Source organism: Excalfactoria chinensis, chromosome 5 (genome assembly GCF_039878825.1).
Source record: "Excalfactoria chinensis isolate bCotChi1 chromosome 5, bCotChi1.hap2, whole genome shotgun sequence".
Taxonomy (NCBI): Eukaryota; Metazoa; Chordata; class Aves; order Galliformes; family Phasianidae; genus Excalfactoria; species Excalfactoria chinensis.
In genome coordinates, this window is record NC_092829.1 from 3,309,925 (window position 1) to 3,327,644 (window position 17,720).

The 17,720-nt window shown below is 44.5% G+C and overlaps 1 protein-coding gene across 19 annotated transcripts in view; it reads left to right on the forward strand.

The window, feature by feature from the left end:
* FBXO34 (F-box protein 34) overlaps window positions 1-17,720 on the forward strand; it is a 33,837-nt gene that overhangs the window by 12,447 nt on the left and 3,670 nt on the right. For 4 of the 19 annotated variants that reach the window (XM_072338614.1, XM_072338619.1, XM_072338613.1 and 1 more), the window contains 2 exons: window positions 8,425-8,518; window positions 10,657-10,856. In XM_072338614.1, coding sequence (XP_072194715.1) covers window positions 10,777-10,856 — 80 coding nt within the window. In that variant the 5' untranslated portion in view covers window positions 8,425-8,518; window positions 10,657-10,776. Of the gene's footprint in view, window positions 1-4,517; window positions 4,594-6,217; window positions 6,368-7,005; window positions 7,091-8,424; window positions 8,519-10,656; window positions 10,857-12,585; window positions 12,850-15,336; window positions 16,061-16,294; window positions 16,439-17,720 lie in introns of those variants that run through there. The other 15 variants (XM_072338624.1, XM_072338622.1, XM_072338621.1 and 12 more) reach the window with 15 other exon arrangements.

Here is a 17,720-nt window from a genome sequence, read left to right on the forward strand (position 1 = left end):
TTCACTTGAATTGCTGTGGGATTTAGCAAGTGACCGGCTCAAACTCCTTCGTGCTGAAGTAATTTATACTCTATCTCTACGCTTCCTGGAATAAAAGCTGTTACAGGGCAAGATTTGGAAGGAACTTAATTGTTTTCAGTGTTCAGTGTCCCAGGGTTCGAGGATGTTGAACAAAACCTGGCATTTCTGACAGCAGTTTGGTTGCCTCCCAGGACAGGAACTGTGGAGTGTTTAAGAAAGAGGCAGGGAAGGAGTTTAGCAACCCTCTCTCTAAATCTGCTTGAATTTTGGTGCCTGGCCTCGGAGCTGAAAGGGCTGGAAGCTCAGCAAGATTTAGTGTTCCGCATCGCTTGGCAGTGAACAACAAGATAATGGTGATGGGCTATCAAGAAGGCAGCCCTGCTAAAAAGAGAGGCTTTTTGATATGGTCGAGGGGAAGGAAGTCTGGAGAACTTAGAAAAAGAACAGATGTTTTTAGAGGTGGGGGAAAAGCTTAACTATCCGTGTAAGGGAGCCAGCAGAATGAACTTGATACCAAACAAAAGTAGGCACACCCAGTGTTGAGCACAGGGATCCTGGAAGGCTGCTCTGCTCTGCGGCGATGCTTTGCTGTTTGACAGATGTTGGACAGGGACATCTTGCAGAGAAGTGTGTAATATGAAGCACTTGGGGGTTGCGTGAGGGGATGTGTAAAGGTTGGGGGGTGTTTCCTGCTGCTCTTTAATATCGACAGTGATTTTAATGGGTATGTAAATGATAGTTGGAGCAGGACGTTGATCTCTGTGAGGGAACCGATGACAGAAGATGCATTAAACAAGAGGGAGAGGTCCCTTGTAGGGTGTGTTTATGGGCAGCGATGACTGGAAGTGTGATAAAACAGACTGCTGATCCTGCATGGCAGAATGTGAGTGGCAGTGATTTGTTTTTTTCGGGTCACTGAAACTTGAGTCCAAACAAGAATATTTTACTCTTACTAATAGGTTAATCCACTGTAATTGGTCGTGGAATAAACCCAGGGGAACTTCCCTGTCTGTACGTGATGTGCAGCCTCTGCTGTCTGCTTGGCAGCTGCACCTTCAGATAATTAAAAGCTGGTTTTGAAATCCACTGCCCTTGAAGCTGTTGTGTGTGTATATATATATATATATTTGCATCTTGCAGCTTCTCTGAGAGCCATCAGTCACTCCTCTGCCTTATCTATAGAAACCAAGGAAGTGTGGGATCGGGAGATGGATCCTGCAGATGGATCTTGTGCTTTGAAACCAAAACCAACCATCAGCGATGAGGTTATAGGTGAATGTGTGAGGTTTGATAGCACCCACCTTCCTGGTATTGCTTCTGAAAGTCATTCAGCTTCCCCAGTCCAATACGGAACATTTAAAGCTCGCTATTTCTTTATGAGATCTCACATCGTTTCCCCCTCTAAAATCAATAACCAAATTTCCACGGCTGCCTTCTCTGAGAAGCAGTTGTAATTACCCCCAAATTACAGGAGGTGCTCAGCACAGGGATCCTCTGGTTTCAGCACATATTTTCATTGCTCTGTAGTGTTTTGAGAGGCTGAAGGGTGGGATGCAGCTACAGTGACTTTCCAGATTCCTAACAGTGTGAGGGACTGTTTTTAATAGTGATGATAAAAACAGTTATTCCCAGTTGGAGGTTAGTCAGTGGTACAATTATCAGAGCTATGAAATAGTGCAGAGATGGCTCAGAATGGGGGGGGGGGGTAAAAGGGGGAAAGAACCCATACTAACTCCAGCTTGTGGCTTATTTTCTTGAGGGAGCTGTTAGAAACTATTTCCTGCCGGCTCGCAGAAAATTAGTCCGTGATGTTAAATGCTGAGAGATGCAGCTGATTATTGCTTTGGTAATTTGGTTCTCAGGCTAGCAGATTGCAGCTGGCTTGCAGGGAAGGGTTTTGGTAGCAGCTTGTTGACGAAAGGCAGTGTGATGAGCAGGACCTCTGGAGCTGGTGTGTTTCATTTGCAAGGTTATGTTCTTGTGTAGTACAGCACGCTCCCAACGGCTGCTCTGCTGGGAAGCCTAAAAATGTGCTGAGTGGTTTCACAGCAAAGTAACAGTCCCCAACCTGAAATCTGGTGCAGTTAAACCACCCTTCTGCAGACAAAAAAAACAGTTTGGGGTACTTTATTTTCAGCTTGATTTCCTGCTGATTTGTTATTTTCATTTGCACTTGTAGTGTTCTGTCCTAGAGGTGAAAACCTTCAAAAGACAGTATTTTTTGTACTGGGGGGAGCACTGAGCTATATAAGACCTTGCTTAACCCTGTTTGTCTTGCTGGTGGGGTTATTTTCACATTAACAAGCCTTAAAGTACCGGTACAGGTTGCTGGATGTTGAAGATAAAAGGTGAGAGATGTGCAGCACAGGTCCTCAAGGTTAACAAGGTATTTGAGCATGCACAAACTATCCCAAAATGCAAATGCTATTTTTTCTTCCTTGTTTTCTTTGAAAAAAAATAAAAATTATGGCAGAATTTGTGCTATGCTTAGAATTGCTAAGAATCTCATTGTGTTGCTAGGCATATCAACTGCAAAGCTCTGAAGAATGGGAAACTATTTTTGCAGCAAGTTATTAATGGAAAAAAGTCTTTAACAAAGAATATGTAAAGATCCCCAGGATTGGTAGGTTTCAAAATTAGCTTGGATATTTAAGCAGCCCTTAGAAGCAGTTGTACAGGAACACTGTATTTAAAGCTGGTCTGTGCTGCCACTTAATTGCCAAACAAACAGGCTTATCCATAGCTGAGTTCTTTCAGCAGAAGATGTTCCATGTATATTCTTCTTTTAAGAGTTCATTATAAAACCCAACAATCATATACTTTGAGTTTCAGCACATGCTGTTGGTATTGTGTCTTCATCTGTAGCCTTAATGTGTCATTGGTTGCGTGCCTGTGCTTTTGGGTTCTCCAAAGCTTTTCTGATCTGCTTGACCAGGCTCTGTTTTGCACTCCCAAAGCAGCTGAGCAGTGAGAAATGTGCCCTGCATCCAGATGCTGCTCTTCGGGTCATTCATTTGTGTTTCTGTGCTGGTGGGTCTGGATAACCTGAGGGTATTGCTTCACAACTCCTCTTGTGGGCAAAGCCTATTCCTTCTCTGGTCTTGCTGTTTTTTCGCCCCCTTCCTTTTGGTATTTTTGCCTGTTCTTCAGTATATTCTCCTAGAGGTGTCACTTGTTGGCAGTGCCCTGTATGGAGCCACTGTGGAGCTGGTTGTGTCCCACAGAGACCACCCCAGCTGTCCCTCCCACCTTGCCACCTTCATCTGATAGAAGCAATTAAGGAAACCATAACAGTGTGGAGCTCTTTTCACTACAGGTTGGTGTGTTCTCAGGTTGCTGGCCAGCCAGGGTAGATTTGAGGCCCTTTGAGGAGAGCACAGTGAAGAGTTTTGGGCAGTAGTAGCATGAGATTAACTGATAAAAACAGGGCTTCACCTCTGTTCAAAATCCAGGCTGTCTTCTCTTTGAGAGCTGTTACTTGGATGTAGACAGATGAATCAGTTCAGAGTTGGATGCGTTGTGCCTTGTTGCTGCCCACATTGAATAACTGGGATGTGTATAAGACCAGGTAGCTTTGGTGGAGTTAATGCTCTGAAACTGTTCTGAGTTTTAGGGTATGTTTTGTAGCATATGGCTAGCTATATGCCCGAAACAAGTTACAAATCAGAACAGCGTTTTCTTTTCATTAATGCATCTGTAGACCACATTAAAACCTCATGTTAATGAGCAATTTATTTTTTTGGTCTAAAATTGCAACCTGTTCTTCCTGAACTTCTTTTTATTAAGCAAGATACCGCTGGAAAGGAGTGAATCCAGTGCTTGTTGAGAAGGGTGTAGGTGGTGATGTGCTTTTTGTGGGTGGGTTGTTTCTAAATACTCTTAACAAATCTGTTCTGTTGAAAGTTTGCTGTCCTCAATAGAACTAATGGTGCCTTGAGCTATGAAATGTTAGGTGCAAAAAGAGTTTGAGCTTCCTATCGAGTGTCATCTGCCCTGAAGTTGGGTGTACTTAGTTTAACTGTTTTCCTAAGTCTGGAAAGCTGCTGACATAGAAACTTCATGTTTCGTAGTTCAGCATTTTATGTTATCCTGGCAAGATGAAAGATGGTTTTCTATAAGTGCCTGAAGTTTGGCTTACACAGCAACAAATGAAAGTTTGGAAGGATTTTAAGATTTCCTGACAAGTCATGTGGCACATAGGTGCAAAACTGTTGAATTATACAATCATGGAATGGCCTGGGTTGCAAAGGCTCACAGTGCTCATCCAGTTCCAACCCCCTGCCATGTGCAGGGTCACCAGCCACCAGACCGAGCTGCCCAGAGCCACATCCAGCCTGGGATACCCATATATGAAAACAGGGTGGATTCAGGAACGTGTTACAAAAAATGGGCATTTTCATGTACAGAAATACTGCAAAGAAATGTCACAGTTACTTATAAAGCAGTTTTCTCTGAGCACTGTCATCTTTAACCTACTGTTTCCCTTGCTCTAGCAGGGCTTCCAGTTGCTGAGTGTAGTTTTGGAACCCACTGAGAAAAATGGGGATGCTTTCGGGATGCACAGTGAATGCTGTAAGTTGCCAGCCCTCCAATGAGTTGGCTGGATGAATCCACTTGTTTTTTTTTGTAATGACTGGATTTTGCTGGGGAAGATACAGGACAGAGAAATCTGCAGCGTAGCCCTTTGGTTAAAGGGAGAGATTCTGCAGAAAGTAACAAACATCAGTTGCAGCTCGCCCTGCTGAACTGTTGGGGCTGGAGCTGTGCTCAGAGCATTTGGGGGAGGGCAGTCTGCATCAAAGCACAGCTGTCATCCCAAAGGCTTGTCCAAGCCAGGAAGAGCCATATTCAGCAAACATCAAAGCTGATAAATATAGTGATTAATACCAGCTCACCTACTGTGGTGTTCTCCTTATTAACAAAGCTTGAAGGAAGGAACTGGATTTGCCTATCTGGTGGCTTTAGAAGCAATTTAATACCCCATTTAGTACTGTGCATTGTGTGCTATGTTGCGGGGAGACTTTATCTTAGAGTGTCAAGTGTAGGATGCTTCCTGATGCCGTTTCAGTATATGCCAATAAAAAAGCCAGTCCTATGACGGTGTATGAAGATTCAAAGTTACATTTGTAGTTAGAGGGGTACTGTGAAGTAGTTTATTCTCACTGTATTACAAGTGCTGCTGTCGAACAGGCAAAGGAGACTGAAAATTAGGACTTGGAGTGGGTTATGCTGTTCTGCTGGATCAGTAACAAGGCATTACTGGCTAACTAGTGCATAATTACTGTCAGCCAGGCCACATGATAAGCTATTTATTAGCTGTTGCAGCAAAAACACATCTACCAAATGCATGCCAAAATGAGTCAAGTGGACCTCTCCAGCCAGGGTCCCTAATATCTGAAAAGCAAAACAGGGTGATGAAATTGCTGTTGACAGTCTTAATCTGCAACGTCATTGTTGTAATAATCATGATCTTCTTTAGCAAACTAACAGGATGTTCTTGAGGAAAGATAGGATTCTGCTTTCTGGTTTTTATCTGTCTCTAAAGTGGGACAGGTTGCTCCCTATTGGTATTCAAGTTGATCTCTTTCATCTAGGCTGTCTAGATTTCGCTCTGATGCTTGTCCTAAAACTCCCAATTTAACGTCATTTCTGCATCTTTCAGACATTTCCAGCATCTTCTGCATGTCGAGGAGCAATTGAGTGAGGCTTCAGCCTCATAAAACCAGGGCACGACGTCTCCAGAGCTCTTGGAGTGCTTGCCTACTATTTTTGGAACCAGCTCTATTGCTTCTATAATAGGAAGGCTTCTGGAAGCTTTCTCCTTCCCTTGCCCCAAGAAAGTAGCCATTCAGCTGAGCTTTCATTAATTCACAATCTGCATGGCAAAACAAATCTAGTTTTATATGCTAAATAATTCAGCTGTGGCTCATGGATCACGTGGCCCTAAATGCATTGCAGTGTCTTTACCCATACCTAGTAATCCAAGAGCACAGCAGCTGTAGCAACAGCGTTCAGCTACCCTCTGCTTATCATTCGGGACACAGCATGGATTATGCGGTGCCAGCGAGTGCCAAAGGAGGTGGTCGTTTTCTAGAGAGTGAAGTAATGCATGATCTGTGTGTTTGTCATTGGCACTGCAGCAGAATTGGCAACTCACGGATTTATACTGGTTTTGTTTTTCTCTTGGGTCGAGCAGAACAAATCCAGAGAGCCAGTTCTTCCTTCCAGTTGAGCAACAGATAATGTCCTTAACCAAATTGTGCAAGACAGCTGAAGCCTTTCAGGAATAGTTGAACATGTGAAACACTTTGTGATCGTTTCCAGTACAACAACAGAGGACCACAAGGTGCAGTAGAGCTTGTTTTCTTCTTCCCTTTTGAGATTTTCCCTTTTGAGGGTAGAGTGGATTGCTAGATCATTCCAACACTAACCACACCTGAAGAGGGGAAAACACCGGAGCTATAACTAAAAACCTTTTCATTCTTTATTGACGAAAGGGGATAGGCTCTCCCTGTAGTGCTTCATTAGAATGAGTACTCAATGGTGCAGCAGGGATAGAATCATTAGCATTGGAAAAGAGCACCATCAGTTAGTCCAGCTGCCAACCTCTCACCTCTGTGCCCTGCTGCTCAGTGCCACATCTGTGTTTCATCTCTAGGGACGGTGACTCCTCCAAGTTTTGATGTTTGACAGTAGTGAGCAATCCAGCTTCAGAGCTTTGGAGCCCATGTGCTTGTTCCCCTCTTACAAGACACTCTACATATTATGTGTGTTTAAAAGTTTATTTCCATTGACTGGAAGGAATATAAAAGCCCCTTTGAGGGCAGGCAGCTCTCACAGTATGCTTCAAGGTGTGGCTTCAGGGGGCTGAATCCAGTTGTTGAAAACCTTGTCCTGTTGTGCTTTGGGTCTGGATAAGGGTGGGTTGGTGATGCCTACTTTCCTGGGTTAATTTTCTCCTAGTTCAGCTCCTTGAGGTGATTCAGATGGAAGTGGGACAGGGACCAGTGCTGATACATAGAAGGACACGAGGTGTTGGGAGGACAACGAGGAATGAGACCCTAGTGTGGTAGGTGCAATCATGAAGCTGGACTCTATTTCAGAACACCCTGCTGATGTGTGTCCAAGTCCAAATTTACACGAGAATCTTCAAATTCCAGTTAAATAACAGAACAGTTAAATAAAAAGGCTGAATTGTAGAGTCTGACAAGGTGTAAAGAACCTGATACGACTGTAGGTGTTAATCTTTGAATCTCATAATGGCTCAAAGATGGATGCGGTGTCCTCATTAAACACCCAGTTTCATATGAGGGTTTGTTACCAGCTGCTTGTGGATGGAGCCAAAAACATGAGTTCACTCTCTGAAACTCAGTTTTAGTTAAAACATACTCGTTTTATGGACTCACAGAACCATAGAATTGTTCAGGTTGGAAGGGACCTCTAGAGATTATCTGATCATGGAGCTGGTTGCTGCCCTTTTTGCTAGGTGTGAATGTGTGGTGTGATGGGGACCGAAATGTGTTGCTGTGAGCTAACGTGGAGGCTACTTTAGAAAGAAGCTATGACTAAAGAAGAGTTTCAAGTACATACCCATTGAATCCACAGTGCAGAATCCCAGATCCTTGCTGCGCTGGATGAAAAAGCAGAAACATTGGGATGCAGAGGCTGTTGCTGGTTGTTTGGTATAGACCAAACAAAGCTCTGTATTATAAGGCCTCAGCAATGGTTAAGTCCTTTCTAATGACTATATCTATGTTAACTCTTCAGAGTTTCTTTTGAAAGACTTGCCTTTGCTTCCTTCTGCATCCTGAGCGTGCTGGTCGCTGCCCAGCTGAGCCGGTGCCATGGTGCTGTGTGGTTGGAGAGCATCCCAGAGCCAGTCCCTGTCTGGAGGTGGGCTGCTCAGGCTGGCAGAGACTGTTCTGCTCTTAGCAACAGCAGGGGTTCTGCTCAGAGCCAGTCCCTAAGCCACTGCCTGCTTCCTAGAAAGCAACTTTTCTCAAGGAGTGAGCCCATCCTTTGAAATATTTCATCAGCTACCATTGCTGCTCCTTAAAACACACTGCTCCTGCAGTAAAGCTTTAACTGCTGCAACGCCTGTAAATAGCAAAAGCTGTGGCACGTTGCTGTGTGGAAGATTTCCCCCTTATTCCGAGCTATTTAATACTGCAGGAGCAGTTCAGAAATGGTGGTAAGATAGGGAGTTTGGTGGGACCATTCAACAATCTGCTGTCCGCTGCTGAGAGTGTGATACTTCCTGCTGCCAAAATGGGAGTCCTTCCCACATCTGATGCATCCAGGCATATGTTTGGGGGCGGTTTCAGGAAAGGAGAGCAACCAGATTAGTTTCTTATTTTCCTCTTTCTGTTCTGTTTCTCTGTGCATCTGTATTTCGGTTTTCAGGCTGTACTCAACTCTGCAAAACTAAGCAAAGAAGGGAAGCACCTCCTGATAAGGATCAGCCTCTGTTAAGCAATGCTGTGGTAGCTAAGAGGCAGTAAGTATCTCTGTGCTGGCTTGGATGCTGATTATTTTTCCTTCTTTCTTTTAATTCACAAGCACAGCTTTTTAGTACTTACCCAGTAGGAATTTGTTAGTAGATTGCTGCCATTAAGAGCCTATTTCAGCTCATTTCTATAGACCAGCAGCTAAAGAAGGGGTAAAAGGCATGCTTTGTATGGAGCTGTGTTTTCATCTGTGCTGCACTGTGAACTTGTCTGTGTGGATTTTGTCAGCTGTTGCCTTCCTCTAGAAGGTGCCAGGCCTTTCTTTAAATGCATGGCATCCCATGATACGATAACCTGTGCTTGGATTGGGGTTGTGGCTACCCCAACCAGAGTAGATTTGCACGATGGTTTTGCTTTTCAGGCTCTGCTGTGAATGAGATTTTTTTCCTTGTGTGTATATATATACATGCAATATATATACATGTATATACATACACACACGTTCCTTATGTATATATATATATATATAAAACTGTCTTTTTTTAATCACTTCCCAGTTTCTCTTTTCTCATTTCGATCTACAAAGCAGTAGGGCTGGGACAGAACATGCGGTGCTCTCAACCAGGAGGACATCAAGACAGTTTAAGCTAGTGAAAAAGTGACTGGCATTCTTAAAACTGTATGTTTGCATTTATTTGGGTGTGGATATAATAATGTTTCTGTGATACAGTTCCTGCTGAGACTGAAATGCTGGTGTCAGTAAAGCCAGAAGGCGAAGCCAGACAAAAGCTTGGATAGAAGTCAGAATTTCAATGCCTCTTACTGGTGGTTCCTGGGAAAGGAATGATGCTGTTTAACTGCTGATTTTCATAAAGCAGTGTTCATATGTTTAGAAATAGATTTTCTAAAGATATCCCATTTGTTTTTTCTTTGGTGCTCAGATGTCACTCGTGCAGGTAGGTCCTTGCTACAGGCTCTGGGTATTTTAATGAGGGTGGTGTTTAAGTACAGAGCTGTGAGTTGTGCAGCTGGTAACCATGTCTTCTACCTGCTGGTCTTCCTGGTCTCATGGAGCAGAGGGCACACTCTCACCCTTCAGCTCTGCCCATGCAATGTCTCAGTGTTCTCAGTTCAGTGTGTTTCGTTGCATTGTGTAGAGCTCAGCAGAGACTTCTTCATGAAGGGCTGGAATGTGTTTGTATAATATTTTATGTATTATTTTAGGCTCCCGCTTACTCAAACATGGGCGAATGATTAACCTCTCATTCCCCATCACTGGAGGAATAGGGAAGTTCCTTTAACATGTAAGTCCAGCTGGATGTAAACCAACATCTCTCTCTACTGAGAAAGTCATCCTTAACCACTTTCTCAGAGTGTGGCTTTGAAGCTGGACAGGGCTTCCCAGGCCAGGAGTGTTCAGTGGCAGCATTGGGTTGTAAACCATGTTGCTTGGATGCTGATTAAGTAGCAACTCAGGCTTCAGTATTTGAGCTTTTCCAGGGCACCTTAAGTGGCATCACATACTTCATGCTCCAGTTTGATGGTGGTGGTTCTTCCACTGTCAGTGTGCTGCAGCACCGCTGCTGGTGTCAGCTCCAAGGACAGGGTGTAGAAGGCAAGTGAGATACCGCAGAACAGCTTTGTTTTGGTGAAATCTGCCGCCTTATCTGTGTGTGATGTAAAGACAGGGCAGTTTTCAGAAGGTCTGGAGCTTTGTGGTGGCATGGTTATTTTGTTCTCTATGAAACAGGACGTGTTACTTTGATTAGAAAGCTAACGTAACTCCTCTGGCAGCATTACTGCTGGCTTGATGCTGTGCTAACAAGAAAGAAAGGTCTTGAGTGTCTGGTTTGCATGGAGCTTGGAGGACAACATGTCCCATGGGAGATACCCAGGTAGGGCTGCAGCTACATATAAGCACAGCAGCATACGTGATGTTGGGGGTGTTCATTTCTGTTTTAATGGTGTTCAGAGACTCCAGCTGTAGCAGTGGCGTGATATTAAGTTATTTTACGTGTGTGGATGTGTGTGTGTGTCTGTGTATACATAACTGTACTCTATATAGTAGTGTATTTATGTGTATGTATATTTTTTTTCTCTTCAGCCTCTTTTGGGAAGGGATCCTTGTCCTGATAATCTGTTCCCTGCTGTACTCTGACACGATTCTACTTTTCTCATGTTTGTTCAGTTTCTAGGTGGGAGAGACACTGTGAAGCTCTGTGCAGGGCAAGGAGAGCTGAGGAAGCAGCCTTGCATGTGAACCAGGATGGACTGGCTGTGACAGTGTGCCTTAGCTGGAGGGGGAGATATGATGAAGAGTTCCTGCAGAGCTGGCCTCCACAGGGAACCACTGAATTCTGCATCTTCTACTTTCCATCAAGTCAAACGGTATGAACAGACCAGCTGGCCTGCATGCAGCTAGATATTTAGCACCTGTTTGGCCTTCTCCTTGCTTTCTTATTGTCTTGTGTGTCACTTAGTTGGTCTCAACCCTTACTTTCCAATAGTCTTTAACTGAAATGTAATGGCTTAAGGGCAGAAATGTTCTTTGACGCTGCTATTTGATAATGACAACTACAGATGGTACTTGGAGAAGCCTTTGATTATTATAACTTTTTTTGAGTAACAGCTGTAAATTAATTTGGGAATATGGCTTTGAAGTATATTGGAGAGTGGCTCATCGTAGTAGGCTTTAAAACATGCGGTCAGCTTACAGCAAGTGGAAATGCTGGCATCATTGTTGTGGTTTGTCTTACTATGGAGTAAGTAACTGGATTGGCTTAATCTTAAGTTTCTGTATTGCCACCTTCTCCTGTGTCTCTTCCTAAGAAGAAATGCATGACTGATTTCAAACACTTGCGCTTATGCGACAATTAAGTGAACGCCTCTCACTGTGTCTTGTTATAGGAACGCCGTACAGAACAATTTGTCCTTATGCAAATGAAAGAACACGCCAGTTTGAAAAAATAAAATACAATACAATACATATCTCTTTTGAAACCAAGACTCTTAAACTTCCTCTATCTGGAGGAAGAGAGGCAGCTTTCTCATTCCCAAAATTCACGTGGGTTTAAAGTAAACTTTAACCTTTGTTCCTTGTGGTTATGTAGGCAACACATACTTGCTATGTTAGTCTCATAGTAATTTAGGGCTGGAAAGGGACTCTGGTTACCCAGCCCCTTGCTTTCCCAAGGAGAATCTCATAATCCTTTTGGTAAACCTGTAATTGTTTTTAGGCTGGAATTCTGTCTTCTCCCATAGATCAAACCGTTATTGAAGGTGACAGCTCTAACTGTGCAATTAGGAGCAATTTCGATCCCCAGAACGAATGTTCATGCCAGCTTATATATGTTAATTTGAGCTGGTGATGTTATGTATTTTGCCTAAGGACCACGTCTTGTTTTGAGTTTTAATGCTTGTACTGTGTTCTGTAAACTGCAGCTATATGCCTTCACTTATGTTTTGCTGTGTCCAATGGCCCCTGTGTTTCCTAGTAGCTTCTTTAATAGTGACTGTTCTTAGTCTGGGTGAATCTCCTCTGAGCCATGACTGTGCTGGCTCCTAAGGGAGACCTTATAGGAGGGCTTTTCACTATCAGAGGTCTGCCTTCATTTGCCTCCATGTCATGGATGTGTCTATTTGTAGCACCTTTTTTTGGTTAACTGAAACTGTGCTTCTTGGTATTCAGCCTTCTGTGTTCACATCTGTACTTCAAAATTCTGCTCTGTTTCTGTTACCAGGTGCTTTGTGCCTCATCCATACTGGCATTGCCTTTCGCTTCTGTAGCTTTGTTGTTGAGGTCACTTGTAACAAAAGCAGATTGTTCTCCAGGCTGATTTTTGAGGAGTGTCTGTAGTTTTGAGGCTGGTGTTTTATTGTTCATCACCTGGGGCTCTCTGCTCTTAAGACAGCTTCTTTGTGCCTTTGAACAATTCTTTGTCAGTCTGTCTTACCCAGTAGATTCCTTGTGCCTCCTGAAGACCATATGAGTAAACCACACTTCAGGGTGTTTCTTCAAGAAAGCTCTTCTTTTGAAAACCTTCACATTATCTGGTATATTGTATTATTTCTTTTTCCCCGTTTCCCCACATCTTTGTAATCCTCTTTTCTTTCAAAGCACTGTTTTACATCAAAGTGATACCAGCAGGCCTGGGGATGCCACAGCCTTTCTCCAATGCAGCACTGTCTATCTGGGATGTTTGCTCTGCCATCATCTTTGTGCTGAATGCTTTTGGAGCAGCTGATGACTCTGAATACCAGGTCTTTCAGTTGTTTTTCCTCTTTTTGTCATCCGTGTGTCATCTGTGGCGTGATTGGAAAGTAGGGAATGGAGATCTGAGCTTCCTGAGGCTTCAATGAATAATTGATTGTGCGTCATTTGGTAAGTGCTTTTATACAAAGGCTGCTCCCAGAGTAACGTGTCCTATTTTTCTTATGTTGGCCCATGCCATTACAGGTGGATATTGATGGTGTGGTAGTAGAGGTTGAACCTTTCCACTAATATTCTGTTAGATTTTGTTGGCGGAGGGGCAGCCTGACACAGAAGTGCGTGTGAAGTGAAGGTGTGTCATTGAGTTCTTCCATGCAGAAAAAATGGCACTCTGACAGTCAGCAGTGAATGTTTATGGAATCATAGAATGGCCTGGGTTGAAAAGGCCCACAGTGCTCATCCAGTTCCAACCCCCTGCTCTGTGCAGGGTCACCAACCAGCAGCCCAGGCTGCCCAGAGCCACATCCAGCCTGGCCTTGAATGCCTGCAGGGATGGGGCACCCACAACCAAATTGTTTGGAGACCAAATGGTGGATATGGCAGCAGTGACAGTGGATCGCCTCTGCTGGTGCAGGATCTTGTTCATCATTGGCAAAACTGACCTACATCCGAAACACTGGCAAGTCTTGTGATAAAAGACCTGTTTAGCTGTGGTCTGTGATGCTCCTTGCTTGCTCTCTGTCTCCATCCCTGGAAGCAATCAAGGCCAGGCTGGATGTGGCTCTGGGCAGCCTGGTCTTGGTGGTTGGTGACCCTGCACATAGCAGGGGGGTTGAAACTCAGTGATGATCGTGGTCCTTTTCAACCCAGGCCATTCTGTGTTGCAGGAGGCAATTAGGCAGGCACGAAGGGGTTGGGAGCAGAAGGTAGTGCTGCAAGGGAGTGTTTTTTCTAGAAACCAGATGCCTCCACAGCTGCTGCAGTCCCACCAGCCCCTGCTCTGGAGCACCGTGCTTCCCAACCCACGTCTCTCCAGGCCTGGATGCTTGCCATGCACCAGGACAAGCTCCAGTGAGTAGCAAAGTATCATCCACCCTGGCTGTTAGCTGGGACTTTCCCACCCCGGCAGGATCTGCATAATGCCTTTGAAGCAGCTCTGTCTGCTCTGCCTGCCCCAGCAGTGTGAAGGGGATGGAAGTGGTACCAGAGGTTGTGCCCGAAGGACCCACCAAGCACTTCCAGAAATAACAAGTGGTTGACCATGGTTGAACTCGCATGCAGCACTCAGTCCTTTGTAATTGTCAGTGTTCTTTGCAGCGGAGCTAAGTTTTACATAAGAGAGATGGGATGCCAGGGAAGAGATGTGCTCTGCCAGAGGTTGTGCTTGGTCTGGCTTTTCATTCCTGCTGCCTTTTTTTCTGGCTAGTGCCTTGTGTTAGTGTTCCCTGAGGGGTTTTTCAGAGGTGCAGTTGGTGCTGCACATGCAGTCAGCAGCGCTGGGATCTCTTGCCTACCAAAGTGAGTGCTTACAAAAAGAAATCCACAGGAAACCTGGGAGTTTTGACTGAAATATTCACCTTAATAAAAACCTTCCGGTGCTTTGCCCAGAAAACATCCAGTGTGAATGTGCTGTTTGAGAGCATTGTTGGTTTTGTTGTTGATGGCTAGAGGAAATCTTGGTGCAAAACGCAACAGGGCATTTTGGGAGTCCTGACCAAGGTGCAGGATGGGATGTTTAGGCTCTCTGTGGACCCTGGGAAGGACTTGGGGTTGGTGCTGGGTCTGGTCTTGTTGAACATAAAATCATAGAATGGTTTGGGTTGAAAGGGACCTTTAAAAGCATCTAGAACTTCTGTATGGTGAGAGGAGTGGAGGGCTGGAGCAGTCTGCCCAGAGAGGTGGTGGAGTCTCCTGAGATGGAAATGGTCAGGAGCTGGTTGGACACTGACCTGTGCGGCCTGTTGTAGGGTGCTTCATTTAGCAGGAGGGTTGGACCTGATCTCTTCCAACCCCTGTGATTCTGAGTTGTGAAAGCGGAGCTTATTGTACCAGTTTTTCCTCCAGCTTCTATCGAAGGAATTACTTTGTTTTTTAGGCAGCTGTGATTTAGATGATGTATAAATGCAGGAAGGTTCTGGTCAGCTTGGTGCAGTAGCTAATGGGTCTTCCACATAGAGAGTGGGAGGTGTGTGGATGTATGAAGGCTTGCATTTATGCATCAGTCCAGCATAGGAGCCAACTGTAGCGACAGGCTGTACTGAAACTTGTAAAAACAGCAGTGTCATTCCAGAGCTGTAAGTATCCTGTTTTTGTGCGCCTAAGACATGGCTGATAAGAAATTAAAACAAAAAACAACCTGGTCCTCTCACTCCATTGGCTTAAGGATGGAATAACAGCGTAAAGGCAGCACTGCCGTTTGTTTCACTGCTGATGGTTCTTGGCAGAATTATCTCTTATCAGCGATTCAAAACCACACATTTGGGATTGAAAACCTTTTATGCTTATTCCATGAAGTTCTGAAGAGTCATTGTCTCTAAAGGTAGAATGAGAAAGCACGGTGGCTTACAGAGTAGGGGAAAGCAAACAGAATTAGTCTGAAGTTCGACAGGGAATTGTCAGTGGCTTCACCTCGTAATGATTATTTTTGGTGTTTTCTAGTATTTAGAAACTTAACCTGCAGCTGCCACAGTTCTCTGCTTGCCAGCACTGGAATGTTGCAGAAATAGGGTGGACGGCGCGGGGAGAGGATTGAGCTCTGCTTTGCGTTCAGAGCATTTTCTGCTGAAAATCCTTGCTCCGATTCTTGGAGCTAGGAATGAAACGTGCTGCTGACTGACGCATGGGGAAGATGTTCTTGTTTAAGAAGGATGAATTGTGAATGTTCGTGGCCAAGTGTGTAAGTGGTGGGGGTGAGGATTCGCTTCTCTCCTAGCGACGCTTTCAGGTAAGGTCTGCTACTAAAAGCTCTTCTTCGTTGCCTGAAAACTTGAAGGGAAGTAGCAGTGCCATTCAGATGGAGTTAGCAGCCTTCCTTTTGTAGCTGTCTGAAGCTATTAAAGGAAGGTTTTCTTTAAGTCTGGATCCATTAAAACAGTGCAATGAACTGAATGCTGAATTCAAATGAGGCAATTATTCTGGCAGTAAAACTTCTGACTAAGGCATAATTTTGTTATGTAAATTGTAACTTCTCAACCTTAAATGGTATTGTTGGCCTAGCCAGAGACCAACTGAAACACAGGAGGAAATATAACCTTAAATGAGAAATCTGCAGTAGGTGAGGCGTAACTTTACCCTTTGTCTTTCTCCATAGACCTGAAATAGCAGTGAGCAGCTGAACCAACTTTGCTGGCTAAACGTGTCCTCCGAGCCTGCTGGGTAACCAGTTTAGTCCTGTTCTCATTCATGTAATACCTGAGCTCACCTTCATTTACAGTTTCCCCTTAATGAAGGGTGTTGAAGTGATTTGTCCTGCTGGAAAATGGCTTGAAGAAAGCCTTTTTAGCACATATTTCAGCTCATCTTTCAATCACCCCCGGCATGATCTTTTGTTCTTAGCTCCTGGGATTTCAATGTGGAAAGCTGTGTATTGCATTGCATTCACCTTTTCTTCCCCCAGGGTAATGCTGTGAGCAGCTACCACAGCTTTTCTCCTGAAAGCACCTCCAAAATGCCCTTCTGAGTGGGGAAAAGGGAGGACTGCAGGCATGCTTCTCTGCTGCCATTCACCTGCTTCTTGATTCTGGCCTGTACACTGACCCAGGTGTGTTGGTGGCCTGACTCTGAGCAACTGTGAACTGTGGAAAACTAGGCTCGAGCGAACTTGCAGCAGCCTTGGTTTTGCATTACTCCTCTATTTCATCACCCTGAGGCACTATTTTTATGAGATTATTTTAGTTGTTAGCATCCAACTGAGAAGGGAAACAAAATAGCTCAGTTGCATTCTGCAGAGGAAAGTGAACTGGGAGGTGACCCAATTCCAGCAAGAGCTGGAATTAGCACAGAAGGCATGGGGAGAGAATTAACCCTGAGAATGGGTGGGTGTATGTGCAGAAGTGGGAGCTCTCTTATCCCCACAGTCTGTTGCTGAAGGGAAGATGACATTAGCACTGGTTGCAAGGGTGACGTGATGTTCTGCCTGTAAAATTGGAAGGGAAGAGATCCTCTTTCCTGAGCACATTAGGCTCTTGGGTTCCTGGTGTTAGGATTAGAGCGAGTAACCTCATGTTGTGCCAGGACAGGTCCGGATTGGATATTAGAATACATTTCTTCTGACAAAGATTGGTGCTGCAGTGGCACAGCTGCCCAGGAGTGGTGGGGTCACCATCCAGAGGTGTTCCAGAGCCATGGAGATGTGGCACTGAGGGATGTGGGCAGTGGGCATGGGGGGGTTGATTAGGGTTGGGGATCTTGGAGGGCTTTTCCAACCTGAATAACCATTCAAGTTAGTGATTCAGCAGTTACTAAGTGAAGTGTGGGGCTGTGTGGGAGTTATGAAATAAAAGTTGTTTTTAGGACTAGAAAGTCTTTTGGTGGTGGCTGCAAGGGGAAATCGGTTTGGTGTCTGCACTAGTTGACATTGAACATGCTGTTTTTCAACTAACACTCATGGATTATCTCCATTTCAGAAAGTTCCGCATTAAATGTAACAATTCAGAGATTGCCATGGAAACATAATCTGTAGTTAGTTCAGCAATGTGCTTATACGTTCACCCTGGAGGAAGAGCCTGAAGTCTCGTGATGATTGAATCCTTTGTGGCAGTGCCCTGGGCTTCTGTGTTTTTGAGCACTGCATTGGAGATTATGGTGAAGGTGCAACGGAAGGGATGAATTGAGTGCGTAGGGCCATTAGATGAGTGGTGCTGCCTCTGTTAGGGGAGTAGTATCCAAGTGTCTCCTTCACAGCTCTTAGACTCTTAACCCTAAAGATGCTTACTTGGACGTGGTTTTCTCTAGCCATAGTTGGTGCTTCTGTCACTTCTTGGTTTGGCATCTGATGTGTAGCATAAGGGAGAGTGCATCTAATCTGCCATTGTTGATATACT